This window comes from Triturus cristatus, chromosome 3_1 (genome assembly GCF_964204655.1).
Source record: "Triturus cristatus chromosome 3_1, aTriCri1.1, whole genome shotgun sequence".
Taxonomy (NCBI): Eukaryota; Metazoa; Chordata; class Amphibia; order Caudata; family Salamandridae; genus Triturus; species Triturus cristatus.
Window position 1 is genome coordinate 611,906,927 of NC_140583.1, and position 24,867 is coordinate 611,931,793.

General features: G+C 43.1%; 1 protein-coding gene across 1 annotated transcript in view; it reads left to right on the forward strand.

Annotated features, from left to right (window-relative positions):
- The window catches only part of ALDH1A3 (aldehyde dehydrogenase 1 family member A3), a 272,629-nt gene that overhangs the window by 72,385 nt on the left and 175,377 nt on the right, over positions 1 to 24,867 (forward strand). Inside the window, exon 2 of the mRNA XM_085644542.1 lies at positions 21,215 to 21,319. Within this exon, the coding sequence (XP_085500668.1) occupies positions 21,215 to 21,319 (105 nt within the window). The remainder of the gene's footprint in view (positions 1 to 21,214; positions 21,320 to 24,867) is intronic.

The window sequence follows — 24,867 nt, forward strand, 5'->3', positions numbered from 1 at the left end:
GTATCTCATCATTTTTCTAGTTAATCCATGTATCAGAGTGTATGTCATGTTTGATGCGCAGGATGGAATTACAGGGAAGTCCCGGATAGGGATATAGTATTACATTAGTCTAATTATTATCTGCATAGACAATTTCAATGTTAGAAATGGGGTGTCATGTTAACTCAACCCATGGAATTTCGTCATTCAAGCCCCTGGTATCACATCTCAATCTGTGGACCCATCGTTGTTCCTGTCTGAACAGAGTGCGTTTTGTCCAGTAAGGGCTGGAGACAATGATGGTCCATCTTAAACTGTTCGCTGTGTGTCCTTGTTCTGCAAAATGTGTCAATAATTTCGTGTTGGTTTTCCCTCGTCTTATTGTGCTTTTGTGCTCCCCCATGCGAATTTTAACTGCTCTTGTGGTCATACCCACGTACCTCATGTTACATGGGCAGACTATAGTGTAGACACAGTTAGTCGTGTTACAATTCGTGTGTCTGGTTTGGCGCCAAGGTGTAGTGAGGCCCAAGTCGATTTCTTTTGAAATCGTGGTCTCTGCACATGTAGAACAGGAGCCGCACGGGTAGTGGCCTACTACTGGTGGTAAAGACCAAAGTGTGGATTGATGTGTAGGTTGTAGTCTTGGCCTAGTATGTACCAGGTGATCTCTTAAATTCTGCGTACGTTTGAATGCAAACAGAGGTGGTGGGCCAGGTTCAAATGAACCTGAATTCAATATTGGCCAATGTTTCTTGATCGCCTTCTGTACACTGTTGGAGCTGGGAGTGAATGTGGTGACACAAGTCATGGTGTCTAATTCAGATTTCTCTTTTATCTCGAGGAGAGATGCCCTGGGGCTGTTTCTGGCTCTTTTTTGAGCTTGACGAATAATGTTACTTGGGTAATGTCGTTTTGCCAGATTGTTTCTGAGAAGTTCAGATTGTATCTCAAATTCCTTGATAGTGTCACAATTCCTCCGAAGACGCAATAATTGGCCAACCGGAAGGTTGTTTCTGAGTGCCCTAGAGTGGTGGCTGTCATAGATCAGGAGGTTGTTCCTGTCTGTCGGCTTCTTGTAATTAGTTGTGTGAAGGCAACCATTCTCCAATGAGATAAGGAGGTCCAAAAAGGGGATTTTGTGACGTGATCTTGTGCTTGTGAATTTCAAATAAGGGTTGAGAGTGTTGACCCAATTGCAGAATTCCATGCATTGTTCTTCATTCCCTCGCCAAAATAAAATGACATCGTCAATGTCACGACGCCATAGAAGGTCTAAAGCATTGTATGTACGCAACATATTCACGCCACCCACCGGCGCCGACCTACCACCACGGCTTCAGAGTACTCCCCCAGGTACATCATTTTCTCTCATGAGACTGTGTTCCACACATTTTTTTCATTTCTGAAAACTTTATTGATGTCTCTCGATGAATCTACGAACGCGTTGACATTTTCCCGCGTCGTACACACCCCCGATTACCATAACAACGGATTGTTTATTGCCACCACGTCAAATTCCGGCACTAAGCAACTCCCTTGATCTCCATGGCAATAACTCGCATCACGCCACCACGTCTTCCAGCAGCGTCATAAGATTTCCAAAAATCACTATGACTACTCATGACGCTACGTCATGACGTCATTGTCCGGCGCCCCGGGACCGCCCCAACCCGGAACTCAGCACTAATGAGAAACATACTTAAGAAGCACGTCCTTACATCTTCCCTCACCCATTCCAGCGCTGTACGGAGGAGGGGTAGGTTACCACATCCTTGGCGAAAGAGCACTCGTGAGTATCCACTTATAACGAAGAGGTGAGCTCATGCGCTCTGAGTCCTTTGACATTTTACCAGAAACCAACGTCCATGGTATACCTTTCTGTTTCCCTTTTCCAGTCTCTCTTTCTGCCTACTCCGCGTTGCTGATGGAGCCCATTCCCTACACTTTAAGGGTAGGCCTTATCATGTAGTTCCGTTTTTTTGCAAGTTTTTCACGAGTAATAGTGCTCCACTCTCACGGTACGACCGTTGTCAGTCTCTTTACACAGGCTGCCAGATAACTTTTGTATGGCACTCGAATACTGCTAAGTGACAAAACATAACTCGCACCCCACTATAGCGGTCTACTGCACGATGTTGGATAATTTTCTAACACAAGTTCATTGTACCTGCATGTAATCATTCGAAGCATGGCTTGAAATTATACTCCTTGTGCTGGGTTACATTGTAATCACAACATACTATGTTTAATGATTACCAGATGCTATGTTTTATTATTATTCTTATTGTTTTCCCTCTCCTCTGTCCATGTGTGTGTCTCTTTTGTATTTCTACCCTACCAGGTTGGGTAAAGGTTTTCCAAATAAGAAGGAGCACCTACCAGCGCGAGGACGCTGTATTTCCTTATTAATAAGGTACCACAGGTTTACAACACAGCACCTTATTTGAAACCTGTTTCGTATATTCACAATTGTTTCACTCACTTTAGATTTTGGTCCTGACGAAGCGCATTGGGATCCCTTAAGGACCCACCCTGAAGCGCGAAACATGTTGACCACTTATTATTAGGACTCCCACTCACTATCCTGAGAGCAGCAGTTATCTTCACATCTGCCCTCTCTATTTGTTCTCCAAGAGGAGCTCCAGGATCACTATTTTTAATTTTTACTAGGTAGAGCTGTGAATAAAGGTCTTGTACTCTATCCAGTAATTTTTAACGCACCACCCACCTCCCTTTAGATAGGCCCACACACCCCCATGCACAACTGCGGCGTCTCCAAACAAAAAGATCTCCGACAAAGAGCCCTCTTGCGGGGCCCGTGGGGGACTGCAGCGCCACCCCCACGAGGAGCAACGCCCTATGATGAAGCAGGACACTCGAAAGGGTGTGTGAGGGCACTATATTCAAAAGGAGAAATTCCCCACACTCTACCCGACCTGTCTACACCTTGAGAGCACATACAATCTCCTTAGTCGTGTCTTTAGGAACAGTTACCCTCTCAATATATATACGTGATTCTGAGGGAGCACGGGTACTGGACCTATTTCCAATCACGCTCCCGGTCCCCCCCTCTTTTTGTAGTATGATTTAACGTACGGCAGTTAGCCGTGGGACCATTTTATCTATATTTTCCCTTTTCTATCCACATTAACACTACTGATCTCTTCATAATTATACCACCCAGGGAGTCTGTATCAACCCCCACACCCATACCAACTATGGATACCGTTGGTCTCAGTTTCGATGATGCCACGGTAGCTGAAATACTCCGGGCACCCTCACTATTAGGAGAAGATGGCAGCGCAGCAACAGGCAGTAAAGCAGAGGATTGGAAATCCCTATTATCACTGAGGAAACTACAAATTAAGACAGCCCTGCACGGGCTGATGATGACAGAATACCTGAGGGCTAATGTAGCACCCAATGGTCTCTTAGTTACCATATCTCCAAGGATTTTTCTAGAAGATCTTACATTTCGCACGGAATGGTCACAAATTGCATGGAAGTGCACACGAGACTGGCTCGTGTTAATAATCAACACGGCAAAACGTCTCTCGGATGAACTCCTTATTCAAATTACCACAGCTGAGAACAGTCTAAAAACAGGTATCTCTATTTCTTCATTTAAGTCAAGACTAGCCGAAATTAATGAGGAAATGAACGAACACAAAGACTTTCTAACTAAGCAGAAGATCACGAAATTCCAAAAAGATTTAAAACGGTTCAATAAAGAGAAGGTGTACCCTTATACGAAAGAAGATTATGTCTTTCAAAACTACGACACAACTTCTGATGAAGGGAGTAGCACCAGATCTAGCAGAACAGGATCATTTGGAAGTGATTCGAGTTATGAAGGACAACGGTACACACAGTACGCCAGAGGGACACCGCAACCAACACGCCCTCCCTTATTCCAGAATCCTCCACCACCACCTCAATTCTCTCACCCATCTTTCCAACCACCTGGCTACCCGGGACAATGGATGGGACCTCCACCTATGTGGCACGTACCTCCAACCCATCATCTTCTGCCGACCCATTTCCAACAATTCCCGAACCCACCTTTTCACAACAGAGGGAGGGGCAAAGGAAGAGGCAGAAGAAGAGGAAATTACAAGAAGGTACAATGGCAAGACCAGGAACCAATGACGCTACGGAGCCAGGCGAGAGGCCAGAGACCTTAGTGGTGAACCTTTCATCTAGACTTCTCACAGACAGAGAAACCACGCTACTTGAAAAGGGGTTGGGATTTGTTCCTACACCCAAAGAAGACCCCTTTAGGTTACACCAAGAACTTCATCAGTTCTTCCGAAAAGTCAGACTGAAGGCTTTTTTTCAAGGAAAACCAGACAACCCCCCTACTGAGACGGGTCTGAAGAAACCTTCAAAGTTTACCCCCACAACAGCTATGACACCTCATGAGGTCCTTACCTATGAACAAGCGGTCCTCAAAGATGTAGGAGCTTTAAATCAGAAGCGACCTTATGACAATCTATCCAAAGAAGAAAGAACCATCCTCCGAACCATCACCGAAGATCGGGATATTATAATAAAACCAGCTGACAAGGGAGGTGCAATTGTCATTCAAGACCAGGATACTTATGACAGAGAATGCACCCGCCAACTGGTCAACACCACATATTATGAAGTGATCACAGAAGATCCCACCAAGCGCCTTTTGACCCGGATTAAGAGCATGGTCAGCGAGGCATCCGCTGAAGGTTGGATCTCACAACAGGAAGCCAATTTTCTCACGACAGAAGACCCTCGGACCCCGTATTTTTATACACTTCCCAAGATCCACAAGGGGGTGACCCCCCCTCCCGGCCGTCCGATTGTCTCTGGCATCAACTCTGTTCTAGAACCACTAAGCAAGTTCTGCGATTTTTATCTACGCCCCTTAGTGAGTCAGACTCCCACCTATCTGAGAGACACCACAGAGGTTCTCAATCTCATTGAACTCTTTCCAGATGCAGACAAAATAGACTTCCTAGTGACCATGGACGTGGAAGCCCTCTATACGAACATACCGCAGGACGCCACTTTGGAAGTACTAGAGGACACCCTCCAGAACATCAAACCTTGGCCCTTCATGACTCCTATTCCATTTATCTGCGACTGTGCTTCCCTTGCTCTAAAAGAAAATTTCTTTGCCTTTAAATCGCAACTATTCCATCAAATACAAGGCACGAGCATGGGAAGCACATTTGCGCCGAGTCTGGCATGCCTTTACATGGCCCATTTTGAAGAACGACACATTCTAGGAGATAACAACCCCTTTAAGGAACACATTCTTCTATGGCGTCGTTACATTGACGATGTCATTTTATTTTGGCGAGGGAATGAAGAACAATGCATGGAATTCTGCAATTGGGTCAACACTCTCAACCCTTATTTGAAATTCACAAGCACAAGATCACGTCACAAAATCCCCTTTTTGGACCTCCTTATCTCATTGGAGAATGGTTGCCTTCACACAACTAATTACAAGAAGCCGACAGACAGGAACAACCTCCTGATCTATGACAGCCACCACCCTAGGGCACTCAGAAACAACCTTCCGGTTGGCCAATTCTTGCGTCTTCGGAGGAATTGTGACACTATCAAGGAATTTGAGATACAATCTGAACTTCTCAGAAACAATCTGGCAAAACGACATTACCCAAGTAACATTATTCGTCAAGCTCAAAAAAGAGCCAGAAACAGCCCCAGGGCATCTCTCCTCGAGATAAAAGAGAAATCTGAATTAGACACCATGACTTGTGTCACCACATTCACTCCCAGCTCCAACAGTGTACAGAAGGCGATCAAGAAACATTGGCCAATATTGAATTCAGGTTCATTTGAACCTGGCCCACCACCTCTGTTTGCATTCAAACGTACGCAGAATTTAAGAGATCACCTGGTACATACTAGGCCAAGACTACAACCTACACATCAATCCACACTTTGGTCTTTACCACCAGTAGTAGGCCACTACCCGTGCGGCTCCTGTTCTACATGTGCAGAGACCACGATTTCAAAAGAAATCGACTTGGGCCTCACTACACCTTGGCGCCAAACCAGACACACGAATTGTAACACGACTAACTGTGTCTACACTATAGTCTGCCCATGTAACATGAGGTACGTGGGTATGACCACAAGAGCAGTTAAAATTCGCATGGGGGAGCACAAAAGCACAATAAGACGAGGGAAAACCAACACGAAATTATTGACACATTTTGCAGAACAAGGACACACAGCGAACAGTTTAAGATGGACCATCATTGTCTCCAAGCCTTACTGGACAAAACGCACTCTGTTCAGACAGGAACAACGATGGGTCCACAGATTGAGATGTGATACCAGGGGCTTGAATGACGAAATTCCATGGGTTGAGTTAACATGACACCCCATTTCTAACATTGAAATTGTCTATGCAGATAATAATTAGACTAATGTAATACTATATCCCTATCCGGGACTTCCCTGTAATTCCATCCTGCGCATCAAACATGACATACACTCTGATACATGGATTAACTAGAAAAATGATGAGATATTCGTTGTAATACAAACACAAAGGTCTAAAGCATTGTATATACGCAACATATTCACGCCACCCTCCGGCGCCGACCTACCACCACGGCTTCAGAGTACTCCCCCAGGTACATCATTTTCTCTCATGAGACTGTGTTCCACACATTTTTTTAATTTCTGAAAACTTTATTGATGTCTCTCGATGAATCTACGAACGCGTTGACATTTTCCCGCGTCGTACACACCCCCGATTACCATAACAACGGATTGTTTATTGCCACCACGTCAAATTCCGGCACTAAGCAACTCCCTTGATCTCCATGGCAATAACTCGCATCACGCCACCACGTCTTCCAGCAGCGTCATAAGATTTCCAAAAATCACCATGACTACTCATGATGCTACGTCATGACGTCATTGTCCGGCGCCCCGGGACCGCCCCAACCCGGAACTCAGCACTAATGAGGAACATACTTAAGAAGCACGTCCTTACATCTTCCCTCACCCATTCCAGCGCTGTACGGAGGAGGGGTAGGTTACCACATCCTTGGCGAAAGAGCACTCGTGAGTATCCACTTATAACGAAGAGGTGAGCTCATGCGCTCTGAGTCCTTTGACATTTTACCAGAAACCAACGTCCATGGTATAGCTTTCTGTTTCCCTTTTCCAGTCTCTCTTTCTGCCTACTCCGCGTTGCTGATGGAGCCCATTCCCTACACTTTAAGGGTAGGCCTTATCATGTAGTTCCGTTTTTTTGCAAGTTTTTCACGAGTAATAGTGCTCCACTCTCACGGTACGACCGTTGTCAGTCTCTTTACACAGGCTGCCAGATAACTTTTGTATGGCACTCGAGTACTGCTAAGTGACAAAACATAACTCGCACCCCACTATAGCGGTCTACTGCACGATGTTGGATAATTTTCTAACACAAGTTCATTGTACCTGCATGTAATCATTCGAAGCATGGCTTGAAATTATACTCCTTGTGCTGGGTTACATTGTAATCACAACATACTATGTTTAATGATTACCAGATAAGATATGTTTTATTATTATTCTTATTGTTTTCCCTCTCCTCTGTCCATGTGTGTGTCTCTTTTGTATTTCTACCCTACCAGGTTGGATAAAGGTTTTCCAAATAAGAAGGAGCACCTACCAGCGCGAGGACGCTGTATTTCCTTATTAATAAGGTACCACAGGTTTAGAACACAGCACCTTATTTGAAACCTGTTTCGTATATTCACAATTGTTTCACTCACTTTAGATTTTGGTCCTGACGAAGCGCATTGGGATCCCTTAAGGACCCACCCTGAAGCGCGAAACATGTTGACCACTTATTATTAGGACTCCCACTCACTATCCTGAGAGCAGCAGTTATCTTCACATCTGCCCTCTCTATTTTTTCTCCAAGAGGAGCTCCAGGATCACTATTTTTAATTTTTACTAGGTAGAGCTGTGAATAAAGGTCTTGTACTCTATCCAGTAATTTTTAACGCACCACCCACCTCCCTTTAGATAGGCCCACACACCCCCATGCACAACTGCGGCGTCTCCAAACAAAAAGATCTCCGACAAAGAGCCCTCTTACGGGGCCCGTGGGGGACTGCAGCGCCACCCCCACGAGGAGCAACGCCCTATGATGAAGCAGGACACTCGAAAGGGTGTTTGAGGGCACTATATTCAAAAGGAGAAATTCCCCACACTCTACCCGACCTGTCTACACCTTGAGAGCACATACAATCTCCTTAGTCGTGTCTTTAGGAACAGTTACCCTCTCAATATATATACGTGATTCTGAGGGAGCACGGGTACTGGACCTATTTCCAATCACGCTCCCGGTCCCCCCCTCCTTTTGTAGTATGCCTTAAAAGAATCCCAGACCATTACAGGGGAAGCATCCGGTGTTGAATTAAGAGTGAAAAATTCAGAGGCAAAAGAGCTGAATTGGCTAGAGAAGTTAGGGTCAGCAAGTAATGAATTATTAAAACACCACCTACCAGTATGTGGAGTAAAAGGAGTCAAAGTCAACATAAACCGGGGCATGATCTGATATTAAGATAGATCCTATCTCGGAATGTAGAACATGTTGAGATAAGGACTTACTTAGTCAATTCGGAATTGGGATTGGTGTGGGGGTGAGTAGAAACTGTATTCTCGGAGATCTGGATGACAGAGCCTCCAGATATAAACTAGAGATTTGCTACGTATAGTGGAGGTAAACTGTGATTGCATTTTAATGCTGCTAAATTTAATTGATGAGTGTATGTCCAATATGGGGTCAAGTATTTGATTGTAGTTGCCACCAAAAACAATATATTCATCGTCAAGTAAAAGTATTTTTTATAAGAGATCTTAGTCCAAAAAACGTTGTCAACGGAAACTGAGCCATATACATTAAAAATAACTCATGGTATTTTATCAATAAGAAGTTTAACAATAACCCAACGGCCATCAGAGTCGGATTCTTGATGAAGAACTGAAACATGAAATTTCTTATGACAAAGAATCAAAATGCCATTTTTCTTACCTAGAGCAGGAGAAGAAAATACATTGCCTACCCAACATCTCTTTAGTTTAGATGCTTCGGCTTCAGATAGATGTGAATCCTGAAGTAATGCAATGTCCGTTTATAATTTAGCCAAATGGGTTAGTACCTGTTGTCTCTTAATGGGATTACCTAATCCCTTAATGTTCCATGTAGTAACTCTGTATGTAACCAAAAGGTTTTAACATGAACAATCAATAAACGAACAGCGAGACAACCAAATTCAAAATTGAGAGAAGATTAAAAGATAAAAGTACAGAGATAAAAGTGTTGTTTGAATAGGAAAGAAGGGAGAGTGGAAGCGACAGAATAGTTACTAGGAAGAATGTTAAGAAATTGAGTTATGAAATAAAGAGATAGGGAGAAAGGAAGAACATAACAGAGAACAAGAAGACAGTACAAGTCAAACAAATGATGACTGAAAAACATACCTACAATACACAAGATGAGTGGGGCGGGCAATGCCCAGCAGCGACGAAGACAACATTTGAGTCCCAGCAAACAGAAGGGCAGCTTGGAATAAGAAATACATCAACACAATTGAGGAGACCAAATAAGAAACGTGGGGTAAGAGAAACACCTGTAAATAGGAAGGAAGTAATAACACCTTAAGAGATTACAGAAAAATCCACAAACTAGAACCAAGATCAGACAAAATTATACATAAATTATACACAACATGAGCATATAAGAGATAACAAGGTATCAATTAAGAAGGTTTTGTAGTGTCCATAACATCTGCTCTGCCTTGTAGAAGAAATTCTTTCAGAACTGCTGAATCCCCGTAGCTGGCAGTCTTTTTTTTATACGTTACCTTAAAAAGGCAAGGATGGATGAAGCCATATCTGGCGTTTATGGATCGTAATTGAGGATGAAGATCAAGAATTTGTTTTCGATGATCTGCAGTGACCTTCGCTACATCTTGTGAAAGGAACAAGCGGTGACCCTCCCAGGAAACCTGTCTTTTGGCTTTAACAGACGACAACATTTGTAATAGATCTGTATACTGTAAGAAATACAGGGAGACAGATGGCAACAAGTCCAGAATTTCTGGTAGGAAAGTTTGGAAATAAGCCGTCGGATTTGAGCCCTCCAAATTTTCAGGAAGTCCATAAATACGTAGGTTGTTTCTGCGATTCCGGTTTTCCAAATCCTCAGTGTGTTTCTTGAGGAGAGCAATTTCTGCTTCTAGTTGAGGCAAACGAGAACAAGTTGCTTGTAAGGATACACTGGATTGTTCAATGACAGAAACACTTTGATCGAGAGAAGACCATTTACTGTCCAGAAATTGCATAGTTTTTGTGCTTTCTTACATAAAAGGTTTCAAAGCATGAATTTCCTCCAAAATCAAATCCATAGACACAGTAGAAGTATGTCCTGGGGATGGAGGGTATTTTTTTGATCGTTTAGTAGAGCTCACAAGTGGTTTTGTTGAAGGATGCAGTTTTGAAATCGCGCCTGATAAGGGTTCAGGTTTGTGAGGAATATTATCCTCCATGTCGTTATGTAAGGAGTCAGTGAGAGTAACACGCTTTCAGGGTAGGAGAGAGCCTGAGATTCTTTAATCTACCCATAAAGGGGAAAAGGAATTAAAAATGAAATTATTATGTGGAAAACAGGACACAGACTATTAATCCACAAATTATTGAAGGGCCAGGCAGGCAGAGTAATAAAAAAGTCAAGTTAAATAATATTTGTCACAAACTGCCTTTGATATTCAGAATGCAGAAGAAAAGAGGGAATTATCCACACTAAAGTGAACCAAACATTCCTCCTTGAGAAAGGGAGCAGAGCTTGTTATGTATAATATGGTTGCTGAAGAAACTCTGCTTTAAGAGAGAATTCAGGAGAAAAACATTTGATGAGGAAGTTAAAGGAGCCCAAATGCTCGCCTTGAAATTAATGCGTTCTCTTTGTTTTTATGTCCTGTCAGCTGAGGGAAAGCCCGCCCGCCATTCAAAATGGCGGATGCGACCGTTTATATGAGAAGAAATCCCTCAGGCCATTCGGCTGAAAAAACCACACGGGCGAAGATGCTGCAGCACACTGGCGACTCACCATTTCCAGAGGGAGAGAATCTCCTCGTTCTCGTTCCTGGGAGAGCACCAGAGCGGTCTCCGGAGTTGTTGGAGCTTCCCGATCCGTCGGAGTTCAGCGCGTCTCCTTCATCTTGCGGCGGCACCGAAACCGTGTCTGTCATCATTAAGCTGATTCCTTTCAACATGTTTACGTAGTGAATAGCTTTACTTTTGGGGGTTTTCACATAGCACACAGTGTTAACCAGATGATGTTTTTTCTACAAAAATAAGTTTAAGTGAATGGGAGGCACCGTTCTGCGAAACCAGTTCATAGAGGAACCTTTACAGAAAACTGATTCAAAAGTTTTTATGGAGAAATTAACATGAAGAATTGTGAATTCCTGAACATAGAGGAGCTTGTACCAGGAACTCAGAAACTCAAAGCCAGAGCAGAATAGAGAGGGAAGAGGTAGAAGGACTTGATGATCCTGGCAAACAACAAGCCAATCACCAGCAGCGGCTGCTCCATTTGGGCAGAGGAGCATTGCCCTGCTGCTCTGGCCACAGCAAAAGTGAAAAATAAAATAGTAATAAAGTGACTTTATGACCATTCTATTTTTTGCTCTTCCAGCCGCCGGAGCTGAGTCATATGAGGGCATTGCGGGCGGGCCATTGCTGCATTGCAGGCTGGGAGCAGGGAGGAGGGGTGCCTGGCTACACCAGCTTAAACCGGGCATGTCACTGTCTTGCGATGGCCAGCCTGACATGTGCAGTTTAAACTTCTCCAACCCGAGCTATGTTAAACAGCCAGGTTGATAGACAGCACAGGCACCTAGCTCGAGTATGAGCGCTGAGCCAGTCCGCTCCAACCCTTCCAGGCGCTGCTTTCATGCTGCTTAAAAGCATGAGAGCAGCGTCGGGATTGGGCAGGGGAGTTGTCTCTGCAGATGTCACCCGGGGTATGCTGGCACCACCAGTACAAAAACAAGGAGGACACCATAGGCCAGTGCATCACTGTGCTGCGATAACACACCCAAGCGGAGACAGGCATGACCTCCTACTCCCATCTCACGGTGTGTGCTAACTGAAATATTTAGAGGAGCTGCCTGCGAGGAAGCTATATACAGGGTGTAAGACCAATTGACGGTGTTGAATCAGACATGAGTGTCATTTCTGGGGAAGAATGTGACAACCTGCCTCCCCACAAGTTTAACCATCTACAGAACCACTGCTCTGACAGAAACTGGAATGATTTCTACAGTGTAGGGATTGGTACCAAATGGAGTGGGACCCTGACAATAAAGGAGATCCTTTACTATAGATAATTGCTCATTATAAAGTATTGTCGTGTTAGGCTGCCAGGAGTTGATTGAGGGACATGCTTTTGAGAATGCTACTCCCCCGCTCCCAACCCAACTCTTTTGATTTCAATACCTTGTAATGTGAAGTTACAGTTTGTAATGCATGCCAGCCTTTTGTGTTTTACCAGGACATGGCTCAGAGGGTTAATGCATTGATGAGCAATCTACCTGTGATATGCAGTTGACATGTTAGAGCCCCATAGGGCCAACTCAGACTTTCAGGTTTCTGTGGTGTATAAAATGAGGAGTATGTTAATAGCTGCTTGGCTTAAAATCAGTCTTATTATTCTTGGAATTGTTTTTACTCCTAAAGTGTAGACTCTGTTTTTATGCATTTAGTTTATTATACACTACTATAACCAGTATCACACGTTTAGTTATCATAGTCCAATTTTGTCAGTATTGTCGTTAGTTTAGATTAACTTTCTTCTTTCATAATTAAGTTTCATTTTGTATTATTTTATACGCATGGCTATAGTTGTTGATGAGTTTAATCACAAGGATTGCGTATGTCCTCCTTTGCTACAGTTTTGAGTCTTTTGTTTTGCCTTAGAATCTGTTTAAAGGATTCATGTGTTGAACACAGACTACAGTGGTGAAATTAAGAATTGGTTGTGCGACTGGCAGTGCTTCCCCCGCAACCCCTCCCGAGCACAGGAGTGAGTTCTGTTATTTGCGGTGATAAAAGGAAACGGTAAAGAAAGGAATATCAATTTGGAATATTAATCTGTGGAGTGTGGACTTTAAATAGAGAGGGGAAAGTGAAGGGATGAAATAGTGAAAGTTGCCAAGGAAGTATGATTTGTGATAAGAGTGGACATGATATACGGATGGATTTCAGATGGAGAAGTAAGGAAACAGTGTAGGTAGCAGGGAAAAAGTAAGAAAAAGCAGGAGACTACAGCCTGTTTGCTCGCCTCACCACTTTGAAATGTCGCCAGCCGCCACTGCTCCAGCCTACCCTACTTTAGCAAAATCATGCAAAGGGAGATTACGAGACAACTCCAAGAATACATGGGGCTCAACCATTCCCCTCATGACCACTAGTCAAGACTCGGAGCCGGAATCTTCCTAAGTCAACATTAAAGACGCTCTCCTCCTTGTCATATATGAGAATAAAAATCACCCGTAATTCTTCTTGACCACTCTGCCAACTATGATATGACCTCAAAGGTTGCAAACTTCACCACATCAAACCAGCACTGAAAACTTTTCACTGGCTCCCATTTGATGTAAAGGTCAAGTTATTTTGTGCTGTGGTACGGTATGCTAAATTTGTTCATAAAGGAGGCCCACTTAGAAGCTTTTTGGTACTCAGATAAAAAAAAAACAACTATGCAGAAGGCAATAAAATGGTGCCGCTATCCAAGCCAAGCAAATACTATTATAATTATTACAAATGTGTGCTTTGATTGTATCGGCGTGTGCCTTTAGTTTGGTGAACCAAGCAAATACTAAAACTACAGGTTAAACAACCTCATACACAGTGCTTTAAATGGGCCGGTACTCACCGGTACTGAGTACCGGCACTTCTTATTTTTACCGATCAGAGTACCGGCACTTCTTCACTGCTAAGGAGAGTACCGGTACTCATTGGAGGTAAATTAATTGTTTTTAGTGCTGCGAAGCTCAAGGCAGTCAGAGAGGAGCAGATCTGTACGGCCCTCTGACAGCCAAAGCGCATCTCCAGCTCGTAGGTGAGTAACGGCTGAACCATTCAGCAGCGACTCCTGCTTTATGCAAAGGATGTCCCTGTTTTGGAATTTTCACGCCCTGCTGTGTTTGATAGAGAAGGGCCCATTAAGGCCCTTCTCTGTCAATCACATTCACACTGTGCTTGTTGTGCCGTAACGATCCCAAGTGTAGAGTGTGTGTGTGCGTGTGCACCGGAGGCGCAACTAGAGGCAAATTTCTGCTCTTAAAAGGGGTGAAAAATACAACCAAGCCTCATGCACATGCAAATGGTCTTTTAAAGACCTGTGAAGTACTCGGGTGCGGCTCTGTGTGTGCCAGGGAAGCTGTCTCGGCCCGAGCTGACACACACGATGGAGGGGTGGGGGGGGGGTCGGGAGGGGGCTAGAAGCCATTTGATCCCAATGGGCGTTGCGCACCTAGTGTGCACGCCTGCTTCTGTGTATGTTTCAGTGTGAGAGAAAAAGCGAGCTCAGAGAGGAAAAGAATGTGGACAATCTCAGGAGGTAGTTTTAAAGAAATGCGTGGAATGCTTTTGTGTGTGCATTGTCTGCTTGTTTCTGTGTGTATTTGAAGTATTGTGCCAATAGCAAACAAGTAGGAACAGTATGACAGTGAGAAGCTGGAAATATTGCAAGACAAGGAAACCTTAACATATCGTGTTTGGTCTTTATTTTGTGTAATGAGTTAACACTTTTTTTGTTTATATTGATACTTTTCTCACATGTTTTGGTATGTCCTGCAACTGGCGTAGTACTCATTATTAATGCTGGTATTCCAGAATCTCTTTTATTCTGAGGCACACTCATAATTAGCCTGAATAGTGCGGTTGATGGCTTGAATGTATTGATTTAAAAGCTCCTTCTATTATGATTTAGGGCCTGCTCCCAGCAGGTATTCACACCACTCTTTATCATCATATGCAGCTGTTAATCTGCATATGTGGGAAGTTTGAAGCTACTATCAAAGGAAATGCACAGGCAAAATGAATACTCTATAGAAATGTCCTAGTATCATCATGTCACGCCCCGCCTCTAACCCCGCCCACTAGCCACGCCCCTAGCTCGATTTAATGAGTACCTACACTTATTTTTTTCCATTTAAAGCACTGCTCATACATAATTGTTTCCAGAAATTCAATTTGTAGGACTCAGTGCAGAGAATAACAGTAAGTGATCTCCATGGTCTTCTTGCTGCTACTGAGTAAGCCTGATTGCCAAATGTGGTTACTTTGAGAATAGAGAGGAGAGAAAAGTGTGCAGAATGAAGAAGGTAACCCAAGGAGTACCACTTAAACTTAACTGCAAGGATGTCGGGAGCAGATTGGTAAATTGCTCTATGGTTAATGAACAAGGTCTTGAACAACACTCCATGGATCATTCAGAGCCAGTAGTGTGTTCAAATGATCTAACAAGGTCTGTTCTGGACTTCCAAGTCCAAACAGGCTGCTGCATTCTGGACCACTTGAATCCTATCTAGATATATCAGGGCCTTCTGCACCGCCCAATAAGCCTATTGGTGGAAAGACCATCAGTACATACGCTCCTGTAGTAGTTCATTGTACACCAACCAGTAATCTACATCGAATGACTACATGCCCCGTCACCCGGTGAACTTTGAAATGACTGAAGCATCAAGGTAGATCCTTGGTAGTCCATGCTACAGGCTATGGAATACCATGAATCCAAGCTCAAGAGCAAAACTGACAGATATGCGATTCAAAAATAACTGTAATTGTAACTTTTCAAACTTGTGTTCAGCTGAATTTCATACATGAAAAGGGTGTGGCGTGCCTGAGGAATATCAGACAAGGTTTTAATTCTCTGATCAGTTTATGATGATCCACTTGAATTTCCAAAGTAGACTTTCTCTTTCGAGACCTGCTGTGATCTGGAGTGTCCGCAAAAAGGCTTGAAGCACTCTGTAAATAAATTCAGTGTCCTCTACACCATTAAAATCTGTTATTTGAGTTCTGTTTAGAGTGCCATAATATTCCTTAAAGACCTACAGGGCCAGGTGAGGGTTTTTTTTTTTTTTTTTTTTTTTAAACAACCTTTATTAGGTCACAGTGAGGGTTTTATGCGTAGATTCCACATCAGAGGGTGTTGTTTTAGGTGCTCAGATTATGTGTTTATTTAACATCCTTTTGTAGTGAACAGGCATTCTCGATTGTGGCTCCGAATGTATGGATCTCAGTTCTTCTCATCGAGATCTATATGAAGTATCACATTCGCTCTATTTCCCAAGATCTACTTTGTTCCTATGTTTGAAGTTTTCATCTGGTAATTCTATATTAGGTCGATGTATAAGGTAGGCTGCTTTGCAGTTTAATGAACTGGCACAAAAAATTATTTAAAGTATTTAGTATCATTGGACATTTTAATAGCGATTGCTAAAATGTATTTTGAATGTATTAAACTATCAAGGAATTTAATATGAACATTGAAGTGAACCTAGAAATAAAGAATGTGTAGCGTGGCAGTAATTATTTTATTAAACACTGATGCACAGGGTGTCCCCTTTTTTTATTGCACCAGGAAATTAAATGTGAACATTTAAAATGTAAATGCTATTGGGAGGCATCTGGGCTGAAGTCTGCATGAATAAATCAGGAAATAATTCTTCCTGTTCTAGTCACTTAACTCCAGCTCATAAACGTCTTCATAGTACCAATTAGTGGGAGCAAAGTCATCTGGTGATAAGGAACAGAAACTGTTCAAACTGTCTTTAAAACTTTTTAGTCAAATGAATTTCAAAATATACCCTTGCTGGCCAGCACTTGCTCGGTTTAGCCCTGCTTCTCCTCAATCACTCTACTAGACACCTCTGACTTCTTCAGACTCAGTAGGGTAAAGTAGCTGAGAGATTACACATACACAACAAAAGTTAGTGGTGTATTTATCATTATGTATTTAGTTGTGGTGTTTCCTATCCTCAAAGACAGCTATAACAGACAATGCAATAAAATAGGTATTAATAATGAAACATAGATTAGAACAGAGCTGAGAAGGAGGAGGTGGAAATACAGACTAGAGTAGATTAGCCTAGGCTTTGTGTTCTGAAGAGGTAAGTAAGTCTTCAAGTATCTTCTAAATGTTAATAGCTCAGAACTGAGTCTGATGTGTTTGCCGGTATAAGATGGAACAATCTGGGTATAGCTATGAGAAGGCCTGGTTTAAAGTTGCTTTTTTAGTCTTGGCTATTTCTACACATAGGTGAGGTTTGCATCTTTTACCTGTTGTAGTGTGAAATTAGTCTTTTAAGTAGGAATGCAGTCCTAGTTTCAGGCCTTTCTGCATGATGTAGACTACTTTCAAGTTAAATCTTACGTCTAGTGGAAGTCAGTGAAGGTCCCCTAGGATAGCTGTGATGTGGTCCATCCGGTCTGACTTCTTAGCTCACAGTCAAGCAGCTGATTGTAGGATGGCCTTAATGGGTTCTGTAGTGGATTTGGAGATGCCAGAGAGTAGTGCATTTCTACTTTCAGATGGAATTGTACCAAAGCTTGTACTGCTGTCCTGAAGTCCAAAGGAGGAATGGATATTTTGAATCTATTAAGGAATAACTGGGAACAAAAAACTCTGAGCCCTTGTAAGAGGCATTGACAAAACGAATAGGCCTTGCTTTTAATAATGATCTATTGTCTTTGCAAATGCTTGTATGAACCATGCATTAAGACTCATGTGCAATCTTGGAATAGGTTTTCTATTAAATGAAATCCACTTCAAGATGACAGCCATGCGTCCTTACATATGCGCATATAGGTCATGATACATGCATCATGACATGTGCACACATGTTGGCTGGAAAGTGTGCGTATGCTTGTATCATGATATGTGCATGCACATGCTTCATGAAGTAGCCACTATTATCTTTTTTTATAAAATGTTTATTATTAAATCTGGTGTTCCATGATGGCAGACATTCATCTTGGTGTATTAGATAAAAAAAAAAATATGTGCGTGAAAGTGGATGTAACGCAATTTGTAATTTACATCTGTTAGGCCCTCCAAAAAAATGTACAATATTTTTTACAAAAGGATGCAATCGGAAGGGGTGGAGGAGCAATGGCAGGGCCAGTGGGAGGTCGGCGGAAAGTAAACACTGCTGAGCAACAAGGGCACAAGGGGCGATAATGGAGAAGCTTGGTCAGAGGTGGTATTTTTTTTTTTTAAGCAAATGAGCCAAGCGGAATGGGAAGGTGTAGGCAACGTACGAACGTCATCAAAGGGAATGTGATGAGGGAATGATGGAAGCATAACACAAGGGAGAGAGCAAGAAACACATGCACTTCCAACTAATCATAGGCAAGTACTGATTGTGTGCAGTATTATATACAATGCTGCCAGCAACAGACAGCTGGGGGTGCCTGTAGCAAGACCATTAAAGGAGTGCACTAAACTAAGCAGAGGAAGGGTACAGCTTATCCAACCAGAAAAATGTGAGACCAAACTGCTCCTCCACTGGATAATAAAAGGACAGGGAGGAAATATATTGAGTCAGGAGAAAGGAAGTGAGATAGATAACAAAGCCAGCCAGTCATGAGTAAGGGCTGACCAGAGCCCATTGTATGTAGAATGGTAACAACAGGCCTGGCCACTTGTTCCCAATATACTTAATAAAAAAAACTCAAACAGATCTTGCAGGTCAGCTCGGCGTTCTGCAGCCTTAGAGCAGAACTCCACATTCATACACAAAATCGTTGTCTATCAACTGTTATTTTGTTAACCAGCCACATGCATGTTTAATAAGCAACAGGCTACCTCAAGCAATGTATCCAAAGTACTGTTCTCCGGGCACACTGGACATAATTCACACAACCACTAATGCACCGAAATTGAACTTGCTACATTGGCTTGTGTACATGGTTACATGCGGGCACTCCTGAGAAGCTGCAACAGTTGCTGTTTCTTCGCAGGCAGACTGGAATTTATTTAAAGCTCCAGAGTAAATTTGGAATTTGTTTGAGGATCGAGCCCATTCAAATTTTAAAGGCTATTTAGATTTACAATTATGCAATGAAAACTAACCTGTAATTCTTTTTTTATATGTCTGTACTCAAAATGTACCTGTGCAAGCAGGAGTAATTCACGCCTGTGAAAATTAGCATTGTTTTATGGTTGTTCCTTTGGGCAAAACTATGCCTGCAACCTTCTAAAGTTTCTTAGCGTTCATTCAGCTGTACTCTGACTGAACGTTAGGCGTCGCTGTCGCACCAATGTCTCCCTGCTGATTCCCAAGCATGTTGAAAACCTGATGCAGCAGCACTCATAAAACCTAAAATATCAAATTCAGTACCGTGGTATCCGAAATTAAAAATATGTCATTAATCATCCATAAATCAGCACTTATTTTAATGCTGCAGCGTATATAGCTAGGACATTTGGGCTGAACATTTTTCAATGCTATTAGTTTTCTTAATATAAGTTTATTGCTAAGGAATCTATGGTCCTGTGACTGTCGTATCTCCTATCCAATTTTTTGGGGAAGAATTCAGAGATATTATATTGGCGTGCTGCAACTGCTCCAACGTGTAGTGAAGAGATGAGGGCCAAGATTCACAAAGGTGTCATGCATAAGGCAGTGCGGCAACCTGAGAGAAAGTGTTGCAAGACAGGGAGAGAGCAGGAGAGTGCAGTATTCTTAGAGATATGGCACTGTCAATGTCAAGGTACTTATAGAGCGCACTGTCACCAGACGGCCACCTTGCGGTGTCGCCTTTGCGGTTTCCTGGCGCTGATACTCATACCGCTGTAGAACCCCTCCTGGCTTTCCCTGTGAAGTGTCCACTCCTGGGCACCCCCAGGGTGAAGCCAGGCATCCTTAGCGCTGTTGGGGCCGGTGTGGAGGCTAAGCAAGCTATTGCCCAGAGTTGCAGCGTGGGGCCTGTGATTAGAATAGGCACCGAGGCGAGAATAGACAGGTCCGAGGAAATTGAGCCCGAGCCCCGCCGAGGTGGGAATCAAACCCTGGTCCCTGGCCAGAACTCTGCTTCAGGGTCTGCCACTCTAACCATTGAGCCACTCTCCTCCCCTCTCTCTAGCGGTGGAAGAGATATGGCACTCTCCTCCCCTCTCTCTAGTGGTGGAAGAGATATGGCACTCTCCTCCCCTCTCTCTAGCGGTGGCAGAGATATGGCACTCTCCTCCCCTCTCTCTAGCGGTGGAAGAGATATGGCACTCTCCTCCCCTCTCTCTAGCGGTGGCAGAGATATGGGACTCTCCTCCCCTCACCCTCGCGCTGGCACTGATTTGTACTAGCGTGCACCAGACACACACTTTAGCGCAATAGCGCTAGGGTGCGCGCCTGAGTCTGCCAAAGGATTTGTACGGGAAGGTCACACTTCCTGAAAAAAATGCTAGGGCTAGACAAGTTTAAAACCTTTTCCTACTACTGCTCTGCATTACTTTTCCATACAAACCGATGCAAATACAAATTTGTGTTGGTTTGTATATCCCCCCAAAAGTTTAGCATCGGTTCCGCGTTAAAAAAGTAACATTAACCCGACACTAAATCTTTGTGAAACTTGGGTGAAGTGCATGGTTCGGCACGTACCTATGAATGAGAGCGAGAGAGAGAAGAGTGTGTGTGTGTGTGTGCGCACACGCGAGTGGACTTGGGAAGCATATGAGTTGTAGGTTTAGGTTTGGATTCTGGCAGGGACATCTCAGCCAATCATCCTTCTGATGAGAATAAGGTGAGTTCCAAAGGTGTGCAGTTAGCAGCTTCACTGCAAAGCTCATTAGGGGCCTGGACATTTTGGGTGGAGTACTGGGTGCTAAGCACTGGTCTTCTGCATGATGCTGCTGCCTTAACCCTGAAAAGCAAATCTTCAGCTGCCACTCCAACGCTTTGCTTTAATATGGTAGTGAATTGTCAGACTGGTGTGGTGCGTCTATGCCCTGTTCAAACACACTGAACAACAGTAAATACTGATATTCCCCGCCCCTTGTACCAATTAGTAGTTTGTGCTGAGTATTTTGTCCTTTTCAAGCATGTGTATGAAACTCGTGGGTAAAAAAGTAATATTGGGGTACATATGGAAAAACATGAGGAGGTCACATTGAGAACAAATATAATTTTTTTCCCATTAGATATTTATTAACAACGAATGGCAAGACTCCATGAGTGGCAAGAAGTTTCCAACGCACAACCCGTCCACCGGTGAGAAGATCTGTGACGTGGAGGAAGGCGATAAGGTAAGAAGTGAGATCCCTGAAGTGAGACGAGATTAACCAGGGAAGGCAGGCTTTCATCTGGCGACCAGACGGCTCGTCGATGGTCAATCCCTGCTGCTACTGCATGCAGTGCCATAGCTTAGTCAGATTTTCCCAACAATCAGGCTGGCATATAATGTTATAATACATTACAGGACAAGCCGGGTGCACAAGAAGGGCTTAGGGAAGGGGCAGCAGGAAGGGAGAGGAATGTGGATTGGTAGGGGTACTCTGTAAGAGAAAGCACATTATTATATGAAATAACCAACATTTTTGAAGTTTTCCCAAACAGAGAGATAGAGAGTGTGTGAGTGTTTCTTTCTGTGTGTAAAAATTCCTGGTGAAATCTGACAGACGGTAAACATCAGTCACCCCGCATCCGTCACCCCGCATGTTGTTACAACGTGGTCATTACAATGACCGCGTTGTAACAACGCAATACCATTACCCTGAAAGTCAGTACAACGACTTGCGGAGGGGGTATTAGTTGTTGGATTTAAAATCCAACATCTTCCCTACTGTCTGCACAGACTGGAGCTGGAATAGTAAATGATACTATTCCAACATCCAGCGCCCCCCTCCACAAGTCGTAACGACTTGCGGGGTTGTAACGACCGCGTTGTAACAACATGCGGGGTGAGGGAAAGCAGGAAAAGGAGCCATATTACCAACACATACCTCACCATACCCGACTGAAAGCACCTGAACGCAACTATCTTTCACAATATACATTTGGGGCGGGGGGGGGGTGTTACACCCCAACCACCCCCCTGAAGCTATGCTCCTGAGTGTACAGAAACCATTGTTTGAAGCTCAGAATTAGACTGCACAGAGTAGCATACTAATGGATTGTGAGCATGCTGCCAATTGTGTCCCAGGGGTCCCAAAAACTCGTAGGCCTTCATTGTTTGGGGCCTTTGGCCATCCTGTCTTTGTATGGTGGTGCACGTGTTCTTAGGAGTCCTGGCCCGAGGAAATAGTCTGAACTGCACGCAGGCGGAGGGGGGCAGTGCAACACCTCCCCCCTCTCAAGGGTGGCCATCTTTGGTGTAGAAGGGTGTCTCACACGAAAATACATTAACATGCACTGCAATTACTTACAATTACATTATCTCATGAAACCGTTTATGTCGTGGGATTTTTATTGTAAGTTTTTATTTTAATCTTTACAATGTTAACTGATCCTATGCAGTATTTTTTCCTTATGGCGCCATCTCTGAACCTGTGCTTACGTGAACTTATCTGTGTAGTATGAGCCTGTGCTCATCTCAAACGCTGATATGTAATTTGGTAAAGTTTGTGCTACATAAAACTGGAATATATATATATATATATATATATATATATATATATATATATATATATATATATATATATATATATATATATATATATATATATATATATATATATTCACTGAAAAAACCATAGGTTTCACACAGGTTATAGTTAGCGGAAATTTTACTGATAAAAAACCAATGAAATTCCCCCGTTATAGTTAGTGCAGGCAACTATAACTCACGCGACCGCAATCCTCTGCTGATGCTAATACTGTATTTAGACACTTATTTACCCATGTCTTCTTCCATACATTTTTAGCTATACATATATTACAAATATTTTCTTTTCATAAAGACACATATGTCATCAGCAGAAGATTGCGGTCGCGTGAGTTATAGTTGCCTGCACTAACTATAACGGGGGAATTTCATTGGTTTTTTATCAGTAAAATTTCCGCTAACTATAACCTGTGTGAAACCTATGGTTTTTTCAGTGAATTTGCAAGGTTTTTTAAATGCTAATTCCTAACTATAACGTGTGTGAAACCTATGGTTTTTTCAGTGAATTTGTACGTTTTTTTAAATGCTAAGTTACTTTATGCCATTCGTGGCGTGCGCGCCCACTTAACGCAGTTTGTTCCGTGCGCGCACGGTGCGCTTCGCGCACCGTGCTCGCACAGTGAGCACGCGGTGCGCTTCGCGCACCGCGCGCCCACTTTACGCAGTTAGTGCCGTGCACGCACGGTGGGCACGCGGTGCGCTACGCGCACCGCGTGCCCACGTTACGCTAGATGGGCCATGTACGCACGATGCGCTTCGCGCACCGTGCGCACATGGAGGACATATGATGCACTTCGTTTTTAAAGGTAATATTTTAATTTTTCGCAGTAGTTATAAGCCATGCACAAATGGTGCCCTTCGGGCACCATTTGCACACGGGGTGGAGAGAGTGTGGATACTTTTTTTTTTTAATATTTTTTTTTTTAATCTTTTCGCTTTTTACTTGTGTGATACGCCATGCACAATTGGTGAACTTCGGTCACCAATTGCACACGGGGTGGGGTTAGTGTGGATTTTTTATTTTTTTAAAAAAATTTTACCGTACACGTACGGTAAGCGTAATCGGCGAAATTAGCGAAAAAATAAAAATTCCGTTTTTGGCCTTGGGGGATCTTTGGGGACTCCCTGTACATGGCTATGTGTGTGGGAGCTGTCAAAACAGCCCCTTTAAATGTTTTTGTGCTTTGTTTGTTAATCATCTCTCTCAGTGCAAGAGAGAAAATGGCGGCCGCCGCTTCCTGGTTTTGGCCGATTCGAATGTTTACTAAGATCTAAGAGCCAATCATAATCGCGCTCGCGCACGCCACCGTACGCGTACGGTAAGCGTACCGTAAGCGCACCGTAAGCTGGCTCAGATATATATATTGATTTAAAGGCTATTTTCTCAGAATCTACTGAACAGATTTACACCAAACCTACAAAAGGCACTTCCTTGACCTGAGGACTACCTCTCTGCCAAATTTCTAGTAATTCTGTTCAGCCGTTCGGGCTGTAGCCCTGTCTAAAGGTCCTATGGAAAAATGCATGGGAAAAACGCGTTTTGGGACCCCCCTTATATCTCAGCCCCCGCTTGACGAATCCCCCCGAGACTTTCAGGGTAGGAGCGGAGCATAGCGCCCCACCTATTTTGAAAAATTCGCGAGGATTCGTCAACCGGCGCCAAAGTTATTCAAAATAGAATGTTGCGGATTTCCTATTGAAACGTGGTCCTAACTATAACTACCTACTGGCGACCGCCAGTAGGTAATATATATATATATATATATATATATATATATATATATATCAGATATTACATCACTGTATTTAGGCACTTATTTACCCATGTCTTCTTCCATTAATCTTCAGCTATACATATATTACAAATATTTATTTTTCATAAAGACACATATGTCATCAGTGATGTAATATCTGACGTCATCAGCAGAGGATTGCGGTTGGGTGAGTTATAGTTGCCTGCACTAACTATAACGGGGGAATTTCATTGGTTTTTTATGAGTGAAATGTCCAGCTAACTATAACATGTGTGAAACCTATGGTTTTTTAAGTGAATTTGCAAGGTTTTTTAAATGCTAATTCGTAACTATAACGTGTGTGAAACCTATGTTTTTTTCAGTGAATTTGTACGTTTTTTTAAATGCTAAGTTATGTATTTATTATTTATTTATTTATTCAGGTTTTTCACCGTGC